The sequence below is a fragment of the Parambassis ranga genome, chromosome 12, assembly GCF_900634625.1.
Source record: "Parambassis ranga chromosome 12, fParRan2.1, whole genome shotgun sequence".
Taxonomy (NCBI): Eukaryota; Metazoa; Chordata; class Actinopteri; family Ambassidae; genus Parambassis; species Parambassis ranga.
In genome coordinates, this window is record NC_041032.1 from 6,430,857 (window position 1) to 6,451,467 (window position 20,611).

Here is a 20,611-nt window from a genome sequence, read left to right on the forward strand (position 1 = left end):
AATCAAAGAGTAGGTGGAGGCCAGAGAGGCCAGGGACAAACACAAAAGCTGTCAGTTGAGTCTTTAACAGGGTGACTATGGAAACTAACACAAAGGCATAAATGGTTCATGGGATATGTTGTGGCTAATGACATGGTCATCCCACTGCCACATGTCTTCATTAAAACATGTGGCAGAAATAAAAAAATAGTAAGAAATGTACCTAGGAGCAAAGGTCAGAGACAGAAAAAACAAGACACAAGGAGAAAATGTGAAATTTTGTTTTCAATTCAATTTATGAAGACACCAGTTAAACACACATCCACGGTGGTTTAGAAAATGGACTGTGTGATGAACACTATAAAATAGTGTTTACACTTTAGCCTACAGTTGATGAATCAGAAACTCCCTGTGCAATCTTTCAGAGCCCCAAATGTAGTCACATCACAACATTAACCTGTTTTTAGATGAATATGCAGCGATGCTATTGGGTATTTCCATAGCAACAAGCATGATGCGTTTTGTTCTTTGAGCTCCTTTTCTGTGTTGCCCTACAGCAAAGCTTGCACTTCACTTTCCATCTGACTAAGAAACAAAAGCTTCCAGTCTGATAACGACCTTGTGCGACACTGTTTGATTGAGTGTTTGAAGTGCCGCTGTCATTAAGAACACTTCAGACAGGCACAGGTCTTGATACAAGTTATTCTGCTTTTGTATAAAATTACGCACTTCTTTTTGAAAACATCCTCTTGTAGTGATTGAACACTTAAACTGTATGTTTGGGAGCCGAGATACATTCTGTATCTTTATTTGTGTTTATGTTGACAATGATTTGTCTGTGTACAGAATGGTTAGCCATGTAGTTCCCTGCTTGAACTGAACTGTACCTTATAGTTGCTGTCATTAGTAAGCACTGCATAAATTTTCATTGCAATGCTAATGACTCCCAGCTGTATTTATCCATGAAGCAAGCCAAAACAAATCAAGATACACAGACCACTAAATTCTAGTCTTTGAGTCCAAATTATACCAATTTTTAAGAAATTCTGCTTAAAAACGTTCAAATTTAAATGAACAGTTCTGGATTTAACTATTTTTTTATATTTCTTTTTATATTTCTGTCTTTTAGTAAAAGTAAGAAAAATCAAGCGAGGTGCTGCAACACTTTTAAATAGGGACCTCACAAGAGGTAATGTGTGCTCGAGTCTGTTAATTGTTTGCACTCATCCAGGACTCCAATCCTTCAAATCATCTGGAACTAATTCACCCTATTTCCACTGTTATTACAAATGATGGTTTAGTCATACTGTAGTAGTTCACTGGTAAGAGATAGTAGGTGTAGAGTAGGCTAAATGCTAAGGGTAATTACAGATTTACATGTAACTCTGTTGAACTGCCCTCAAGCCAAACCAAGCCTAATGTCTAATAACATCTCTTAACGGTGACACACAGTAGTTTAAGAGACTTCCCTGTATAATAATAACAATGGAAAGAATGCATCCTGCCCTGGTTCAGTGCTAAACCCTCTTGTCGATGGTAGTGATTGGAAAAACCTGACATGCCAGCGCCAACGTGTAAAGTACTCAATATACAGAATGCAGTGCTGCATAAGAAAGCCATCATCCTCTGAGTAAAATGGTTTACTTGCCTTGGTGTGGCTCAGATGCAGAGCCAATGAGCAGGTCAGTGTACAACTGTCAGACCCAGGCTGTGTGTGTGTGCTAGTGTGTGTGTGAGAGAGAAAGAGAGAGAGAGAGAGAGGGTTTTACCCTGCAGACTGATCATGCAGAGCTGGCCTCACCCTGCAGTCACACCCACACACTGACCAGCCATGCACTATGCATGGCAGATCACAGCAATCAGCTGGGAGTTAGGTAAATGATGTAGGGATGCATGGATTAATGGAAAAATGGGTTTGTTTGGAAAATGTTAATGCAACCACTGAGCAAAACCTGCTTAGTCACTGGGCCATGCTGACTGCTGGCTGTAGTCCAGCTATCAAGGCACCAGACTGCTCATCTAATTTCAGTGTAGCAGCAACAATATTGTTGCAGTTGTTTACAATTTAAGCCATGACACCCATTCAGGCAGCCAGCACTCTGTGGACTGTGAGGAATGTTGTGCTGCTGTTAAATCCAGTCATTGTCACAGTAAAGAAACCAGATTGAGAAACCAGAGCGGATGCAGGCAATTTTATGAATTCACTGAAAAATGTACACTATGCATGAAACAATAAATTAAAAATGACGTGACTGTTTCACATTACTTGACCAGTAGTCATTTAGGTGTTTATAGGGGCTCTTCTTCATTTTTTAATTACTATTGTCTAGCCTTGTCACCAAGGCTACCAAAGACAGAGCCTAAACAATCACAGCCTCAGTTGAGTGATGTAATCTAGCTCCATACTTTGCATCCAGGCCTTCTCACTCTGGACAACAGGCCAATTGTTCTGGGGGCAAAAAATACAACATTTGGCCCCTTGACCAACAGTTGGGCCATTCTCCCTGACTGATGTTATTGTTGTTGGCTGCAGCAGTAGCGATGGTGACACCAGTATGTGGCGCTTACCGGTATGCTAAAACCAACAAACTGTCCACTGCAAGGACTGGTGGGAATTTCAACAGGCAGTCTGCTCCATGCTTTTGTGCACTGAAAGATTGGCAGGGTTCACTAACAATAGTGATGCACACTGGCACATAACAAGTGTATTTTCATCATCGCTTGAATCCATAACTTGGGGTTAGGTGTCTTGGCCATGGACACAGGGCCCCTCTGCTGTCAGGGCTTGGGATGAAACCACTCTACTACATGAGCCAGAGCCACGTTTGTCTTCTACTATTAAGAATACCTTTTTGAGAGCTTCCACATGGGCGACCTCAGATACTCTTTGTGGAGACTGTGGTATCTTGTGCCCCACAGTGGTCAAAGTGCAGAATGCAACCTAGTCTGAATTTATGGGTTCATCATCATTTACAGGTGAGGCTCTATTATATATATTATATTGTATAAGCCATCAAATTATTGTATAATCTCCAAGCTTTTACAATGTAAAAACAAAAAATGTAAACAGTTCCAATCAACCTGAAACACGTTCCCCAGTTTCTACAGTTTATTGACCACAGAACCCACAAATGCTGGTTCACAATGGTCTTTCACACCACCACATATCCCAGTGTTTACAGAGTGTTCTGACATTCTTTTTTACACAGTGACACATTTTACACTACTTTATTCTACCATATAATTGCCAAATTCCACACTGGCCCGAATATTACAAATATTAAATACATGTCTCATGTAGGAAACACTGGACGTCCTAGTGTCACACTAACAAAACATCAATTTTTGTTTGCACCTTATGTACATAGGCTAATTGTTTCCAGTGGCAGATGTCTCTGAGGTGGCATAGGTCACTGATGAGTTGTTTAACAGTTTCTTTTTACCTTAATTGAAATAAAAACATATTTATAATACTTAAGAAAACCCTGTTCTGATTGGGAATATCACAATAAAGAGCCGAATACTGAGGAAGAACACCATGTAAAGGCTTTCAAATGTAAATAGTTAACTTTTGCAACAAGACAGAAGTGTGACAGAAGTGTTTCTGTTATGCCCTAAAATCACCTTACATTTGAGGAACAGTGAGGAATCCGCACAGGTAAAACGTATTCCTTTGATAGCAGTTTCTCTGTCATAGCTCAGAGTACCAAAGTAGTACACGTCAGAAAACTTTGTTTTTCACAAGTCTAATCTGTAGAGTATTTATTAGAAAATATAAAACTATGCTTTATGGCTGTACAGTCATTTCTAAATCCACAGCTTAGTCACTTTAACATCAGTCCACTTTTTTTGGCTTGCGGTTCTTCCATATTACAACTGCAGTGAAGGCACCTATAGAGAGGACGACAACAACACCAGCTCTGAATCAGAAGTCTCAGAGAGAATCAATCATTTTATAATCAGTATACTGACCTATACAGAGGAGTAGTATTACTGCAGCAATCCCAGGAAGTATGACAGAATACTCCCGGGGAAGGAAAAACTTGTGAAGTACATGATCGCTGTCCACAAAAGGCTGGAAAAGAACAAATAAACATGCTCATGCATTGTCTTAAGACTGACATTCCAGTATGCATGTCACATTTTTTATATGCATGGATTATATAATAATGATGATAATAATAAGAGAACAGAAGAAAACATTGCTATTGGGATGTCAAGTGCTCAAACAGAACCTACCAGGACGATGACCCACACAGAATAGTAGGTAAACAGCAGAAGGCTGAAGACAACAAGACTCATGCCAACTGCTTGATCCACTCCTGTAGCCTGAAAATACATAAATAAAATAAATAACTGGGCTAGCAGCACTTGGAGGCTGTTAAATATGGCATGCACGACCAGAGGCCCATATCAATGATTTCTAGTCTTCTCCATAGACTGAAAAAAATATATATCTGTGGATGCTACTAATTATCATCTTCACCCATTACATTCAGCATTCTGTTTTGCGATTTAGTATTAAATCACTCCAAACCAAAAGGAAAACAAAACTCCATAACAAATATGAAGCTATAAGCTGGCGTGTTATTAGCGTGAGGCTAATGGCTATTGGTTAGACTTAAGACTTATGGCAAAGAATAAACCCGATAGGATTCGGAGTGTCACTGTGTTTCTGCCGGCGAAGCTTTATTAAACGATGAAACAACCAGTTCTCTGTCTGCTGTTTTATAAGCTCATTTTATTTCATCCGTATTAATATGTGCAATTTGTGTTTCTTACCATTTTTGATCGCCAGGTAATGTTTACTTCTGGTTGCTGGTTCCTGCTCTTCTTCTTCTTCTTCTTCTTCTTCTTCTTTCTTTTCTGTTCTTCTTCTTCTTCTGAAAACCTGTTTGATGTCTATAGTGCCCCCTAGTGGTAGTATTGTAAAGATAAATAATACTAAATACAGGGTTTTCAATTCGCTGTTCAAATATGATTTGCATTTAAAATAAATTAGGGGCAATAACTGTGTTTCATCCATCCGTATATAACAGAAGATTCATATGAATTTAATGGATACTACGCAGAGAGTAAACGAGAACAAGATAGATCTCGCGAGATTTACTCGGAGGTCAAAGTTGACTTTACCATGTGTGAATTCCGGAATCCGTATCTACTGCAGAACGTTATCGGCAGAAAGTGTTTCACAGTCTTGGGTCTATTTCTAAATATTTATGAAAACGTATATTAGTTTTCTTTTACACTTTACGTCAACGAATAATTTTGAACCATTTGCTAGCTCTGGCTATCCTTTAGTTTCAGCTGAAAGGGCAGTTTGCGTCCTTTAGCTGCAGGATCATGATGGTTTAGCGGGACATGTTAGGAGTCCGACCACTACTGAGTGCCTTTCTTCACCACAGACAGACGCTAAAGAGAAACGGTAAGCCAACCGTCTGACGACGTGAACACATATTGATCTATTGTATTCACTGTGAGCCTCTTCCTATAATGTTGTGCTAGTTTTTGTACCGCTTATCTTATGTATAAATTGGTATTTTCAGGAATGCTTAACTGTGCTGTTTATTCCTGTACCATAAGCCGGGGGCATAGTTATCATTTTGTGTTTTCTCTTCGCAGGTAGCCTTGTGAAGTTGTTTTGCAGGATGAGTGAAGGACCTACAGACCAGCAGACGACTAAGCTGCTGAAAAGGGCCAATGAGGAAAATGAGGAGTCTGAGAGAGTGCTGACCTCTAAGAGAGTGAAAACACAGGGAGAACACACTGAAGATGAAAGGAAATATCCTAAAAAGAAAGTGGTCCTCCTTATGGCATACTCTGGGAAGTAGGAACTCTGTTTAGTAGTCACATTTTCAGTCTTGGCTCTAAGTACTTAATGTTTTTATACATTACAATGTTTTGCTCATTTCAGAGAAATCCTGGAAACTCTCAGTTTAGGACCATTGAAGATGATCTGGTCACTGCTCTGATTAAATCTGGTTGCATTCCTGAAAACCATGGTGATGACATGAAGAAGATGTCTTTCCAAAGATGTGCCAGGACAGATAAGGTACACAATAGAAATATCAGTCATCAAATAAGACAGAAGAGAAGAAATGTCAAACATCCACCGCATTGCTATGTTGTAGCAATGTTGAGTGATTCATAGTATAAATGCATATTTCAATATTACAAGTCATGCTACAATATTATAAGGCATGTGATGGTTTGGCATTTGGTTGACATTTTGCTATGTCATATTAACATGTGTTTGTATTTGTTTTGCTTTCTTTAGGGTGTGTCTGCAGCTGGCCAGGTGGTTTCTCTGAAGGTGTGGTTGATTGAGGATATTGTTAAGAAGATCAACGAGCATCTTCCACCACAGATCAGGGTGCTTGGTAAGACCATATAAATCTGAGTTGTATTTTGAATAAAATGCCTCAAACGTGCGAAGAATTATTGTGCTAAAGAGACTTTTGTTATATTTTTACCTGCAGGATTTAAACGGGTGACTCAGGGTTTCAACTCAAAAAACAACTGTGATGCTCGTACCTATTCCTATATGCTTCCAACAGTGGCCTTTTCTCCAAAAGACTATGACACTGGAAATAAAGCAGACTTTCGTCTGGAACAAACGACACTTCAGAGGTTGAATCGGCTCTTCTCCCTCTACAAAGGCACCCACAACTTCCATAACTTCACCTCCCAGAAGGCTCCAAATGACCCCAGTGCCCGCCGCTATATCACAGAGATGTCATGTGGTGAGCCTTTTATCTGCGACAACTGTGAGTTTGCAGTAATTACTGTACGAGGCCAGAGCTTTATGTTGCACCAGATCCGCAAAATGATTGGCCTGGTCATCGCTGTGATCAGGGGCTACGCAAAGGAGGAAGTGATGGAAAGGAGTTGGGGACAGGAGAAGGTGGATATTCCCAAAGCTCCTGGATTGGGGCTGGTCCTGGAAAGGGTTCACTTTGAACGGTACAACAAACGTTTTGGAGGAGACGGACTGCATGAGCGCTTGGAATGGGACCAGGAGGAGGAAGCAATCAAGTCCTTTAAGGAGGCTCATATCTACCCAACCATTGTGGAGACTGAGTGCCAGGAGGATTCTATGGTCAGCTGGATGTCCTCACTTCCTATCCATGACTTTGAAGCCACAGCTACAGAAACAAAAGATGATAAGGATCAAAAACTAGTATGTTAGACTTTAAATTTTAGTAATTATATGAAACAAATTCATTATTAAAAATGTTATGTTTAACATTCAAATTCAATGTTCTCCCCTTTTCCAACAGGACAATCCAGACAGAGGAAATGAATCCGATTAGGCTACAGTTTCAGCAGGATGAAGACAAATCTCAACAAAACTCTCTTTACCTATGTTGAAAATCATCTTTCTTACAGTACAACATTGTAATATAAGTTTTGGTGGGGCTAAACCACATTTCTGGTGTTATTAACAAACAAGATAATAAAACCATCTTTGTTAACTTTATCAACTGCATCGTTTTCTATCACTTCTACAGTAACAATTACTGTACTGTCAAATGTGCTTTCTTACAAGCCAAGTTTCAAGCTGCTATGGAAACTCCTCCATCCGCTAGGTGGCGGTACTAACGGAAAGTGTTACGGAGTTTTGTCGCATTTAAAACCCTTCAACTATATAAAATTGAATATACATTTGCCTCACTTTCACATAAATTAAATGTGATAGAAATCTATTTATTACATTATCCTTATGCTTACAGTTTACTATAAATCCTAGTATAAATTCTGTACAAAAATACAAAATGTCAAATGTCTGGCTTCCGTGATGCCTCCGTGAACGCAGCATCAGTCAGTAAACATGGCGCCGGCCAAAAAACGCAACGTGAGTTCGGGAAAAGCAACAGAACGCAAAGCAAAAACTGCCAAAACAGACATAAACTGCATCGTCGAGCGTGTACTTGAAAGCCGAAAGCATGCAAACGACGTTTTTGACATTCTTGAGTTCCTTCAGGTAAAGATATGAACATTTGTTTGAGCACTGGCACATGAATGCATGCTGTTTGACTAGCGTTAGCATTCCCTTCTCTGAGCCACTAAAGGACTTCTCCACGTGTGTTTTCATTTGTGTCTGTTTTCAGTCAGAAAAAGAGAAGGATGTTGTCAGCGCTGTCGGTGCCTGCAGCAAACTGTTTTGCACATTGTTGGAGAGAAAAGAGCTGTTTATTGGTAAACTCCCCGGAGAGGAAGAGGCTTTGAGTAGTGAGTATGGCTCCACATCAGGCAGCACTGACTCAAAAGTAAGCTGTAAATGTTTATATTTGCAGTCTCACTGTCTTCTTGTCTGGTCCAGGAGGGTTTAGTGCTGAGGAGAAGTACCGGATTTTCATGAGACATCGTTACAACAGTTGTGTGGAGATGCTGCTTGAGCACCTCAGCCATGAACTTCATGACATTAAGGTGAGTTGAAAATATGTGATCAAAGTGTTCCCACAGAAGAAAACATTCTGCACAGTGACTACGGGGACCAGACAGTCCATATGTAGTGTCACCACAGTGTATCTCTCTCATATCTATTTTTATCGGGGATGTGCAGCATATTGTCAGTGCTTGTGTAGATAATTAGCTGGTCATTTGTTAATTCTTGTAAATCTCTTTGAATGAAGGAGAGCGCTCTGTGCTGCCTGATCAAGTTTGCTGCTGCAGAAGGACAGAATCCTCTTGAGGATTTAGACTGGAGTGAACATTACAGCTTCCCAAGAGAAATGATCCAGGTAAGCAGTTGTCCATGTATGTAATACCAATGTGTTATTTTGTGTGACATAATAAGTGCAATGTTTTTTCCAAGGTTTCGGTGCTTTTGAAAATATGAATCTTTTGTGGTGACACAGACACCTGATCATTCTGTTTAACTTTACTTTCAGGCCGTGGTGGACAAACTTCTGTCTAAATCTACAAACAACTCTCTGCTGATCTCCAGGTTCCAGGAGTTCCTGGAGATGGAGGATTTGCGTTATTATGTTATGAGCTCCATCCGAGATAATGTGGCTAAAGTCATGGAGAAAAACAAAGGGGTAGGAAAACATAAGGCTTACGTAGATAGAGGTTTCCATTTTGTGCTTAATAAAGTGCCTAATATGCCTTGTGTGCTCCTTTCAGGCCGTGGAACCCATATATCAAAACAATGCATTCACACTAATATCCAGCATCAGTATGCCAAGCCAGGAGTCAGAGCTGACCAACTTTCTGGTCAAACAGGAAGGTGAGACCAGCCTTTTTAAAAGATGTTATAATTGTACTTGGTGAGTTTTTTTTCTTTTCTTTACTAAAGTGTTATTATTTTCAGCCAAGCATGAAGATTGGAAAGCTGCTAATTTGAATGTAAGTAAAAGTTTTTAAAGTTTATTTACACACATCACTTGCTTGCAGACATATTTTTTGTGAAACAGCAATGAAATGTTTTACCCGTCTACAGGAGCATAAGCGTGCCTTTGAAAGGATGTGGCTTGGATTTCTTAAATACAAGGTAGATCTCGATTCCAGTATTTGAATTTAACAGTTCTCCTCTTTAGACATGCTTTGCCACATTCCTTCTCTTTTTTTTGCAGTTGCCAAACAGCATGTATAAAAAGGTCTTGGTGATCCTCCACGACTCTATTCTGCCATACATGAGCAAACCCACGCTGATGATTGACTTCCTGACTGCTGCTTATGAAGTTGGTAGGTTGTGCATAATGACAGGAACATAAAGTAGGCATACAATGATTGCAGAAATGCTAATTCAGAATGTGAAAGTTGTGCAAAAGGCTGTATGTTTAACCTCTACTGCTATAAGGAGCTTGTAATCAACTGACTTATGTTGTTGTCAACCAGGTGGAGCAATCAGCCTGCTGGCCCTCAATGGCCTCTTTGTCCTCATACACCAACACAACCTGTGAGTATTTGTCCACAGACAAAAATGCTGAGTTTATAGACAATGGCAAACTGAAAAATCTTTTACAACGTTGTGTTGTTTGCAGAGATTATCCTGATTTCTACAAGAAGTTATACAATCTTCTTGAGCCTTCAGTTTTTCATGTGAAGTACAGAGCACGCTTTTTTCATCTCGCCAACCTGTTTTTGAGCTCCAGGTAACATCATTTACCCTTCGAACAATAGTGGCTATATTTTGCTTGTTGTCTTTACTTCGATTCAAACCATTTTTGATAATATCCTCAATATTTTATTCCTTCTGTTCAAGATAATGAAATCAATAATATGTATAATAATATCAAATTCTTGCTTGCAGTCACTTGCCAGTTTACTTGGTTTCTGCGTTTGCCAAACGGCTGGCTCGTCTGGCTCTAACGGCACCACCTACAGCCCTTCTCATAGTGCTGCCCTTCATATATAACCTGATCCGACGCCACCCATCCTGCAGAGTCCTTATTCACAAGCCTAGCTCTGAAGGTGGTGAGTGTCAGTGTGGCAGTGCAACTTTTCTGAAAATGTGTATCTTGTCAAATGTATTCCAAGACTTAGGAAATGTGTATAAACTTTACTGTTGTGAATTTGTTTCTACAAGACAGTGTTTTAGGATGTGTGTTTGTTTCTATTCATAGAGCCTCTTGAGGACCCATATCTAATGGACGAAGAGGATCCTGCTCAGTGTCGTGCCTTAGAGAGCAGCTTATGGGAGATTAAGGTGCGTATATGTGATGGCTTTGAATTCACAGATGATCATCCGTGACAGTGATGGCACCCGGCTTGTTAGTCACCGTTTCTTTTTAAATATTTTTATCCATGAAAAACAAGAGGAAGGAACACATCCTGCATGACTTGTAGTTGAAAATATACATTTTTCTACAGGCACTGCAAAAGCATTACCATCCAGATGTGGCCAAAGCTGCAATGTTAATCAACACACCCCTGTCGGAACAAGAGGAGGACATCAGTGAGGTGCTAGAGATAACAGCTCATGAGGTGAGGGGACACTTCCTGTATTTACTTTGCTCTTGTTTACTCACAGTAGCACGAAAAATATGTCCCATGTTCTTACCCACAGATGATGGAGAGGGACCTGAAGCAGTCTCAGATCAAAAGCATCCCATTGGAGTTTGAAACTGCCACACAGTTACTAAAAGGAGGTGGAAATGTGCTAGGACAGCACTTCTGTCTGGTTTAAAAAAAAACAAGGCCTCATTCACTCTGGATTTTGACAAGTCCATCTTCCCAAGGTGAATGCGTGTAGCAATTTGTACAAGACAAATATGATATAAATGCTTCTTTGATACCAGCTCCAGCTGCATACACAACACCGGCAACAAGATGAGCAGAATTCCTTTGATCTGCAGTCGCTATGTGTTCATGTTTTCACATCAATAAAAGCCTTTTCAGAACTCCTTGTTTTAACATTCACTCATTTAAATAGGTGTACTATGTACATCACCATTACAAATAACGGGAGTTTGAATACCATGTATACTTCCAATATTTGCAAAGCACATTTCAAAACTACAGTAGTCAGTCCTGAAAGTGTTTCCATTTAAGGCAAAACAATGACACTAATAGTACCGGTAATTGAAAGTAAAAACTGAAATCGTGACAGTATGACATGAGAAAACATTAAATGTATGTGAAAACTGCACTAAAATGTTACATTTTAAAGCATGGGTGTGGGACTGAGGAGAACTTTAGATTTACATTTTGTGATTTACTAGAACCCTGCAAGAAAAAGTAAAAAAAAAAAAGTGTGAGCGTGCTGTTTTTCTTCTATTTTCTGCAGCAGCATTTTTACTGGGTCAGGAGGTGTCAGTCAAGCTCCGTGTGTACATAGAGTCATAAGAATATAAATATACTTTACATCAGGGTTTAACACTGCCAGGGTGCATTAATAATGAAGTGATTCTCTCCTCACACAGGTGATAATTTGGCCTTAAATGCCTTTTCCATCTCCTTTTCATCCTCTCGTTAAAGTGCGCCATATGGTCACACTGCAGGCAGCCGTGGGTACCAGAACACAGTGAGAGAAAAAATCTGAATCATAACTGACTTCTGTTTTTAAAGAGCAAGTCATATCAGGGAAAGAATGAAACCTCCTGATACAGACAGCCACACAGGATACGCACACCAAAACATACATATATCCATGGAAGCTGAAGCCTGCAGTGGATCCTTGCTGTTTCTGGGCTCTGTGTTCTTTTGTATTTTTAATTTTGTAGGCTTTGTTATTGAGAACTAAAAGGTGGACACATGGACAAAGCTGTGAAGTGAGGAGACAGCAAGATCACTGGAAAGAGGATGAGAGAAACTACACAAGCACTTCTCCAGTGGGTAAGAACTCTGCAGTATGCTTCTTTATTGAGTTTACATGTTGTGTTGTGAAACTCTTCAGATGACTGAAGCAGTGATCAATAAGTAAGAGTAAGGTGATGCATCAATTATTACTATTTAAATGGTATCAATAATTAAATGCTAACAACACAACAACTATATGGTGTCACGGTAGGTATAAGCCAAAAGAGCGTGATACTTTAAAACAAAGTAACAACACCAGGAAATTGGTTAAAGTAGAAATGTCTGGACTGAGAACCCCATGTGGGCCTTTTTATATGTAGATCCAGCTTTCCTCCTCAGATCTGTGATGACATGCTTTGGCATTTCTGCAGGTTTGTATAGAGATCTTGGAAGAATGGGACTCTTCTGCAGACAGAAGACTACAGCACTCCTGAGCATTGTGCGCTGCTGTTGTTGTTGTTGTTACGTCTGTCCTCTTCCTCCACAATCCCCTGTGAGGAAATAGAAGCTGTCCAAGGTGAGTCAGCAGCACAGAGAGTCTGTTTGGCTGATGCAGAGAAAGACAAAGGTAGCAGGAGCCCATTCATTCTACAATTCCTTATCCCAAAAACTCACTGATTTGACACATGTTGTTTCATGCATTTATTTTTCACAGATTTAAAAATGACTCATTTTAAATGTAAAAAATGTTAAAATGTGCAGTTTTAAATAATAAATAAATAATACACCTTTAAATGATGGACTTTTCATTATGATGCAGCAGTGCAGAGTCAGATGAGTCAAATCTCCTTAGGTACAAGCAGCATTAACCTTCTGGACCCTACATGTGTCAGTGTGTGGTGTGTTTGCTGTGAGTACAGTATTCTTGTGTGCAAATGGGTGTGCGCTTTGCACAAAGGTACAAAGCAGGTCAACATAGATGGGGCTTTAGTGCCAACTGATAAAAGCTGATGGTTTTTCCGTGCCCGCCCCTCCCATCGTTGTGTTGCTGTGATACAGTAATCCTCTCTTATGTAACTAAGTGGAGCTCTCTCTCTCTCTCTCACACCGATACACATGCACATGGGCATACACATGTACATATCAATCATACCCTACAAGTACATGTAGATGCAGTGGGGCGAACAGTGTTAAACTGGAGTACAGAAGTTGTTTAACTTCCAGTATGTAGCTGATTTTACTGTCAGGGGTTGATCATGTGCCTAAAAATGAACTGACAGTAACAAACAAGTTTTTTCTTTTTTTTGTTTTAATGGAGGAAGATGAAGGAATTGGACAGTAAGTGCTAACTAAGTAGCATTTTGGCAGTGCTTATAATTCTGCTTTATTTATTGCCACATTTAGTATGAGATGTTTTCAGATGCATTTTCATGTTTTTGTTGAAGATAATGCACTTGCTGTTCTGAGTTTATTGTCTGCATGTTCTTTTGTGTATCTGCTTATGATTCATTTCCGATATTGAATATGTACTGTATCCAGTGTCTGTAATGGAGGTGTGAGGTCTCTGTTGTGTATCTGGAATGTAATCTCTGGCTGGTTTTTGCAGGTGATAATGCGTGATCACACGTCCAGTGCTAATGTGGAGGATCTGCTGAGGCAGTCTCAGATGGAGTTGCAGTGGATCCAGAGACAGCTGGCCATGATTGCTGCCAGAAATGTACACCATCACCACCTGCACACCAAGGGCAAGGTAATGCTGTGCTGCGTGCTGTAGGCCTGAGTTTCTACCACTGCTGTTGTAGCTAAAACTTACAGAAGGGACTGAGGTTCATGTTCTCTAATGAGGCCGGTGTATTATTTGCTGTTTAAAGAGTCGCTTGGTTTTGGATTTATAACACAGGATTGAATTTTACAGGGGGAAAAGAGAGAATATATATATAAAGGGAAATAATTTCTTTTAATTATAAATATTTCATTACCAGTAGATCAGAAAGTTCATCCAAATCCACTGACAATACAACAGAAGACCTCATCATTGCTGCTGGCTGTACAGCACAGTACAGTACATCAGTATTGTGACTTTATTTTCTTGTTTAATCTCAATGCTGGGGTCAACTTAATCTTAACAGTTAGTAGAAAGATTTGTCTTTCTGACCTCAAATCCGTTGTTTTCAATAATCTGTTTTTACCTTACCTCATCATGGCAAATGCACACCTGTGTGTGCTGTAACTTGTCTTATGCTTAAAAGTTTTAGGAGTATGTCTGTGTCTGATTGGGGTTGCCAGCTTCCATGTGTAAAAAGGGATGATAGATTGTCTGTTCCTGTCCTTCATTCCAAGCCTTTAACATGAGCAGAAGATGACAGCATGCATCTGAAAATCTCTTTTGAATTTAGAAATAGGCCAGGCTGCAATGTGGTCTGATCGTAGCGGCTTGTTTAACTAGTTAAATGACACTTGACATTGCCTTTAGCTATTTGCATATTTAAAGGTGTAATGCCTATTTCTGCCCAATCCAGTTTCCATCTGTTTCCGTACCCCAGTCTCACAGGGCTTCATGTCAGGCCTGAAAACCAATTCACTGAGAGAGAGAGAGATAGCAATGTGTCTACAGTAAAGATGGGAACAGACATTGAGCAAGTGTTGCTAGGCAACAGAGCGGAACAGAGCGTATGCTCTGCTCTCTCTCCTCTTCCTCACGCACGCTCAGTGTCCCTCTGTCCTGTGCCTCTGTCCCAGCGTTAAACAGAGAAAGGCTATCGACAGAACACACTGTGTGCCTGCTGCTGATGTAACCTCACTAAAACCACTACACTGATTTAATTTGAGCCCTCTCAGGGATTTAGAGGAGGTGAAGAGAGCAAAGGGATGCTTGTATGCGAGGTACGTCCAGGAACATGACAGGGTTGATGAGATTTTAATGCTAGAAGAAAGCAAGCAACAATAACAAGTAACTGCAGAACTTACTGGCTGTTTGTGTATTAAATTGTATCAGTCTTGCTCTATTGTTTAGTGGATAAAAATCCACACTCAGTGTTTTTTTTTTTCACCATGATCTGATGATGTGATGTTATGATATAGACGGCACTGTTCATGTGATCCCATTTTAAAACCAAAGCTTTCATGCATGTCTGCACTGATTTTCAGTCAGACAAGGTGGTGAATGTGTGAGGAGGGGCGGTTTGCACTGTGACAGGAGCAGGAGGAACCCATTCAGGGACAGGACTGACCGAGTGACTGTGTGTGTATGTGTTGGAGAGAGAGAGAGTGCCAGTAAGATAACTGTTTTTGCTCTCTCTGTTGGGGTGACACTGCCAGCCAGCCACAGCTGTGTACAGAGCGGGCAAGCTATTAAAGCTGCAGATTGAAAGCGCTCATTGCAGCGTCACACACATGCTCCTCATGCGCTGGCACATACATATGCACACACGGACGTTTCACCTCTGCCTTCACTGCCTGTTAGTCATGTGACGGAAAGAGAGTCATCTCGAGATAAAAGAGCAGACTGACTCAAGGTAGGGGCTTTGTTATTACTGTATCTGCAAATATATGTACACCCAGTCCCTCCTGTGTGATTATAATATATTTATCTTAAATCATTGTCTAGATACAGATTGATTGATTTATTTTCTTTTTTAAAAAACTGTTGCAAGGCAGCACCAGGCAACACTGATGTAAATGTTTGACTCACACACCAGATGGCGATATGAGAATTTATTTAAATTACTACCAGTGGAAATAAGATTACCTTGGGGTATCCTGGCAGCTCGGTTGACTGAGCACACACACCACTTAACCACAATGCCCTTGGTTCAAATCCAGCCATCACCATGCTGCCTCTCTAATCCATTCCAGTGTGTCTCTTCATTTAACCACCAAAAGCAGAAATTCCATTAAATGCTGCTTTATTAACTGATCTATTGAATGTATAAACACATTTGTTTATGTATTGGTGAATTAAAACCTATTTATTACCATAAAAAAACAGTGCGGGGCATAAAAAAATGGTCAAATAAAGGGAGGTAATTACCTAATTATATGCTGTAACATCATAATAGCTACCCACATTATCTGCTTTGGGTAATAAACAGTTACTCCAGCCTGGATAATCATAGTGTGCCCATCATGTTGCAGCCTGTGTTAAGCAGGTCAGATTATTCGCAGAAAGTTTCCTTTGTTTGTGTTTTAAAATAATTTTTTTAAAATGTTTTTATCTTGCTTTGATTAGAGGAATTAAATTTTACTTTGTTGGTTATTTTCCAGTATTGTGTCCATAGATTAGCTTACATACTTTAAAAAGGGCTGCTTCTTTTTCTTTCCTGCCATTTTGTTATTTACCTTTGAGCACAAATTATTATGTTCATTTGAAATATGTCAAAAATATATTGGAAGCAATGTAACATTTAAAAAACATTGTCATATCGCTCTGTTTTGTGTAGCGGAAATGTTTGCACATGTAACATGTACAAATAATTTATACATTTAATTGTAACATTTCAGAAAAATTCACTGGTTATGTCTACATACACATTTTTATGCTATAAGGATATAAGGATATGGAGTGTAACTACTAAATAAACTACTCCTAAAAAAGTTTTATTCTTTCCTATTTTGTGAAGGAGGCAGGAGCCTTTCAGTGTAAAAATCTAAACACAATATGGTGGCTTACCTTATTCAAAATAGTGTCTTTCCTTAAAAACATCGCCCTGCATGTGGTGAAATTTAAATCCTGTTAAGTGTATCACTGGGTGATTTTTTTGCCATGCAAAATCTTGAGGCTGGATATGAGATGTATTCTGCTGAGTGGATGTAAGACAGAATGATCTTATTAAATAAAGACTGGAATAAATAATCCGGGTCACAGCAGCTTGTAAGATGCCACACCAGAAATGATATATGTATAAAATGTAGAGATAATAAACACACACATTAAAGTCCTCGGGTTGCTGCAGGGTTTCTTCTCTCTGGTTCTTTCTGAGACTGCCTACTTTGCATTTTTTTAATATTAATTAATTCTCTTTTCCCTCTACCATCCTTAAACATTCTCAATCTGCTGATTTAAACAGTTCTCCGCATCGTTTTAATGTCTCATGTTCCATCCGAATCCGTTTGATGCTTTAGACCATCATGTTAGTCATCATGAAGCACACAGAAAACACAGCAAAGCACTGTAGTGTTACATAATTGATGTACTGTCTTTCTATAATTTCGTGGTGCCTTGTGTGGTTTTCCTCAATCTAAATTAAAAGGTGAGAACAGACAGCCCACCTGCCCACAATGTTACATTGTATTTTGCACCGCTTCCCTTTAAGCACTCCCTTCCTGGCTCACATTTAGAAGTAAAAGGTTGTCAGTATCTCCTGTGACCCCAGTGTGCACAGTGAGTGTGTTATGATTCCCGACTGTGACGCAACTCCTGTCGGAGCAGCTTTAGCGTCTCCCTCAGCACAAGGACGATGCCTCCCGAGTGGATGGCACAGTCTTCATTGCTCATGATTGACTGAGGAGGAGACTGAATGAACAGACTCAGTCGTGTTTTACTGATTGGAACTGATGTGTCCAGATCACCAGATAAAACCCATTTATATGGAACACACACACACACACACACAGACTTTTATTGTCAAGTTACCCCTCTGTTAGATTCATTTTTCCTACATTAAAGCTGTCCACAGCTCTCACTGTGATGTCCATATGGCCTAATGTCTCAGTCAAAATGGGCTTCTGAATGTGTTAGTCTGTCTGTTTGGGAAACCAGCAGCACTGGCTGGCAGGTCTATCATCTCTCTGTCTGTTCTTGGAGAGTCCACCATGTTACACTGGTGGGTCTGTCTGTAGGCTTGTCTGTTTGGCAGGTCTGCTGTATTAGCAGGTGGATCTGGCTGTCTTTCTGTCTGCTTGGCAGGTTACATCGTACTGGCTCTGGTTGCTTTAGCTGTCTGAGTAAACTGACATCTTGTCTGCAACTTTGTTTTTAGTGTTTGTTTGGCGAACAGTCAATAGGATCTGGTTATTTTTGTGTGTGTGTGCCAGATACCACATGTTTGGCTAACACGCTGATTGATATATTAGAATAATATAAGCGTACGTTAAAGCCATCTGCTGGGTGGTCTGTCTGGGTGCAAGGTAAATGAACCCTAAATAGAACAGCAATCTGACTTTTTTACAGCTTCCAAGTGGACATTTAAATTTTGGACTGAGAGCAGAGATAAGAAGTGACGAGATAAAAGTGAACAGACTTCAGAGTAATGCACCAAAGAGTGTCTTTTGTCTGCAGTGATAATGTTTTCCTTATATAGCATGGTAAAATTGGAGTGGCTGGGCTTGCTAAGTGTGCTTTTTCAGGAGGCAAATAGGATGAATACACTCCATTTGGGATTTCAGATAGCAGTTCTCCAACATGCCTCCATTTCACACATTTTTATTACTCAAAGTAAATAGACTGCAGAGCAACAAATCCATTTTTAGAATAACGTATAGAGAAGAATCCTTTCTTCTAACGTTACCATAGCAAAATCCAATCTTTAGAGTGTGTTTAATTTCAGGTGGCACACACTGAGTACATCTACCTTTCCTCTTACCTCAGCCAAGCAGCTGCCTAATGCATTTGCTATCTGCAGCACCTCCGGTGGCCTCGAGGTGACTGAAAATTTAGACAAGATTGACAGCATAGCAGATCCAAAATAAGCCAGCTACAGTAAAAAAAAACTCACTAAATTGTTCAAATTGACGTTTTCCATGAAGGAAGACTAACTTCAAGAGAAGCTTCCTGCCTGCCTGTTACAGATATGCAGTAAGTTCCCAGAGTGTTGCTTTCAAAGGCTACACTACAGCATCAAAAACATTTCTGAGCTGCAGAAACACTGACTGGCAAATCCTGCGGAGGCAAAAAAAACCTGTAGCAGTATAGCAGCTTTATTTTCAGGCCTGGTAATCCCTTTCCTCTGACTGACCGCATGGGATAGAACTGGTACATTGCTGTAAGTGTGACTGACAGTAACCTTATGTCCCCCTTTTTCTTAACTTATATTACTAAAGTGCTTATTTCCTCCATGTAAATTTTTTTTACAGCAGCCAGTTGTGTCCACACTCAATTATCCAAACAAATGCAGCCTCACAGAGCTGTTAGCATGGATGGTTGTTAGATTTTGCATAGTATCAGCTATTGTATTGTGCCCAGTACTGATGATTTTGCTTTGTTTTATTTTTCATCTTGCAGTCAAGACATGAGGTTTCATCCCAGCAGGCCACAGGCCACTCTACAGTCTACAATGCGAGTCGCTTTCGACTGTTGGAGGAGAGACACCGGACTCTGAAGCTTGAAGTAGCCGCACTTCGCCAAGACAAACAGCAGTATAGGAAACTGGTAGGATTGCTCACACAGACACACACACACAAAAACAAACTAGAATATAATTTTTGTGATATGCAGCATGTGTGGCCCCTATAAACACAGCACGCTTGGGTCAGTCTTGGTTATGTCGACACGTTGCATGTGCAATGTGATGTAAAAGAGATCAAGGTGATATGTGGGGTGTATAAGTGAGTGTGTGTTTGCATCTACTACATAGCAGTTTGCACTGTATGTTCATGCATGTATTTGGGTATTTAGCGGATTTGTCAGTTGGAGGCCTCCTCCAGGTGGTCTCAGATGGCAAGGTGTGTGCGCCGTTGTCTTGGCAACATGCCCATTTGAGGGAGTGTGGACATACTGGCGGTGGGGGTGGGGGGTGGGGGCGGGTCTACTGACAGAGCATAATGGCTGTTTCTGTTACAAGCCTCAATGGCTTGAGTTAAATAATGTGGTGCAGTATGCAATGTGGTGTAGTCTGTGTTTGCAAACCTTTTATTGACAGTGCTACAGTTAAATATGGGGTTTTGGCACATAAATGGTGCAGGTTTCTTATGTTACATTATAAGCCAAAATAGTTTGCTGCAATCTCTCATTTGTTGAGCAAATCTGTCCTCACTGCCATCACACACCATGTGTAAAGCTTTCCTACTGGGCACTATGTCTCATGTGAGCTGAGCAATCACAGCACAATGTAAACTGTCTCCTCTTCTGTCACTGAAGATTTTGTTGCATCTGTCAGCACAGCTTACACGAATAGCAACACAAATCTGTAACATTACATAATTTTTTCCTGTGTACATGTGTGCGTTGATGTGTTTTTCTTTTTAAATGTTGGAAATGCTGTTAGGACTAGGAGCCAGTCCAACTGGGTGCCTGGCAGTGTTTTCACTGTCACTGCTGACAGCTTCACTCACACAGACTGTATCATGGTCATTCATGCAAAGACAGGCTCGGCTGTGGATCAGTTATGCTGAGAGGAGCTCAGTTATGATTCATTCTTACATATTTGCTCAACCAAAGATGTTCTGTGGGCTTTGTTAGGGCATTGAAACAGAAGGAAAAAATAAGGAAATGTCCTATTTTTCCTCATAC

The 20,611-nt window shown here is 40.1% G+C and overlaps 4 protein-coding genes across 10 annotated transcripts in view; 3 read left to right on the forward strand and 1 right to left on the reverse strand.

Moving 5' to 3' along the window:
* Nucleotides 1-3,073: 3,073 nt before the first annotated feature.
* dpm2 (dolichyl-phosphate mannosyltransferase subunit 2, regulatory) lies at nucleotides 3,074-4,846 on the reverse strand. Its single transcript, XM_028418212.1, has 4 exons — nucleotides 4,762-4,846; nucleotides 4,219-4,308; nucleotides 3,952-4,054; nucleotides 3,074-3,870 (listed from the first exon to the last, which is right to left on the reverse strand). Exons 1-4 carry the CDS (start codon nucleotides 4,762-4,764, stop codon nucleotides 3,815-3,817), a joined length of 252 nt encoding a protein of 83 aa, XP_028274013.1. The 5' UTR covers nucleotides 4,765-4,846; the 3' UTR covers nucleotides 3,074-3,814.
* Nucleotides 4,847-5,700: 854 nt separating this feature from the next.
* On the forward strand, nucleotides 5,701-7,459 carry LOC114443758 (tRNA pseudouridine synthase A). Of its 2 annotated transcripts, XM_028418060.1 has the most exons (5): nucleotides 5,701-5,812; nucleotides 5,872-6,031; nucleotides 6,257-6,359; nucleotides 6,459-7,159; nucleotides 7,260-7,459. In XM_028418060.1, exons 2-5 carry the CDS (start codon nucleotides 5,876-5,878, stop codon nucleotides 7,290-7,292), a joined length of 993 nt encoding a protein of 330 aa, XP_028273861.1. In that variant the 5' UTR covers nucleotides 5,701-5,812; nucleotides 5,872-5,875; the 3' UTR covers nucleotides 7,293-7,459. The 2 variants fall into 2 exon arrangements, with proteins under 2 accessions (XP_028273861.1, XP_028273860.1); XM_028418059.1 differs by lacking the exon at nucleotides 5,701-5,812 and having other exon boundaries at nucleotides 5,836-6,031.
* Nucleotides 7,460-7,795: 336 nt separating this feature from the next.
* noc4l (nucleolar complex associated 4 homolog) lies at nucleotides 7,796-11,327 on the forward strand. The gene is made up of 15 exons (XM_028418081.1): nucleotides 7,796-7,963; nucleotides 8,091-8,211; nucleotides 8,303-8,409; nucleotides 8,616-8,723; nucleotides 8,874-9,023; nucleotides 9,109-9,211; nucleotides 9,296-9,330; nucleotides 9,425-9,475; nucleotides 9,558-9,669; nucleotides 9,823-9,883; nucleotides 9,969-10,079; nucleotides 10,238-10,401; nucleotides 10,551-10,633; nucleotides 10,798-10,911; nucleotides 10,994-11,327. Exons 1-15 carry the CDS (start codon nucleotides 7,811-7,813, stop codon nucleotides 11,111-11,113), a joined length of 1,593 nt encoding a protein of 530 aa, XP_028273882.1. The 5' UTR covers nucleotides 7,796-7,810; the 3' UTR covers nucleotides 11,114-11,327.
* A 2,010-nt stretch (nucleotides 11,328-13,337) lies between these two features.
* The window catches only part of rimbp2a (RIMS binding protein 2a), a 43,604-nt gene continuing 36,330 nt past the window's right edge, over nucleotides 13,338-20,611 (forward strand). For all 6 annotated transcript variants that reach the window (XM_028417799.1, XM_028417802.1, XM_028417804.1 and 3 more), the window contains exons 1-3: nucleotides 13,338-13,503; nucleotides 13,772-13,915; nucleotides 19,385-19,531. In XM_028417799.1, the coding sequence (XP_028273600.1) occupies nucleotides 13,778-13,915; nucleotides 19,385-19,531 (285 nt within the window). In that variant the 5' untranslated portion in view covers nucleotides 13,338-13,503; nucleotides 13,772-13,777. The remainder of the gene's footprint in view (nucleotides 13,504-13,771; nucleotides 13,916-19,384; nucleotides 19,532-20,611) is intronic.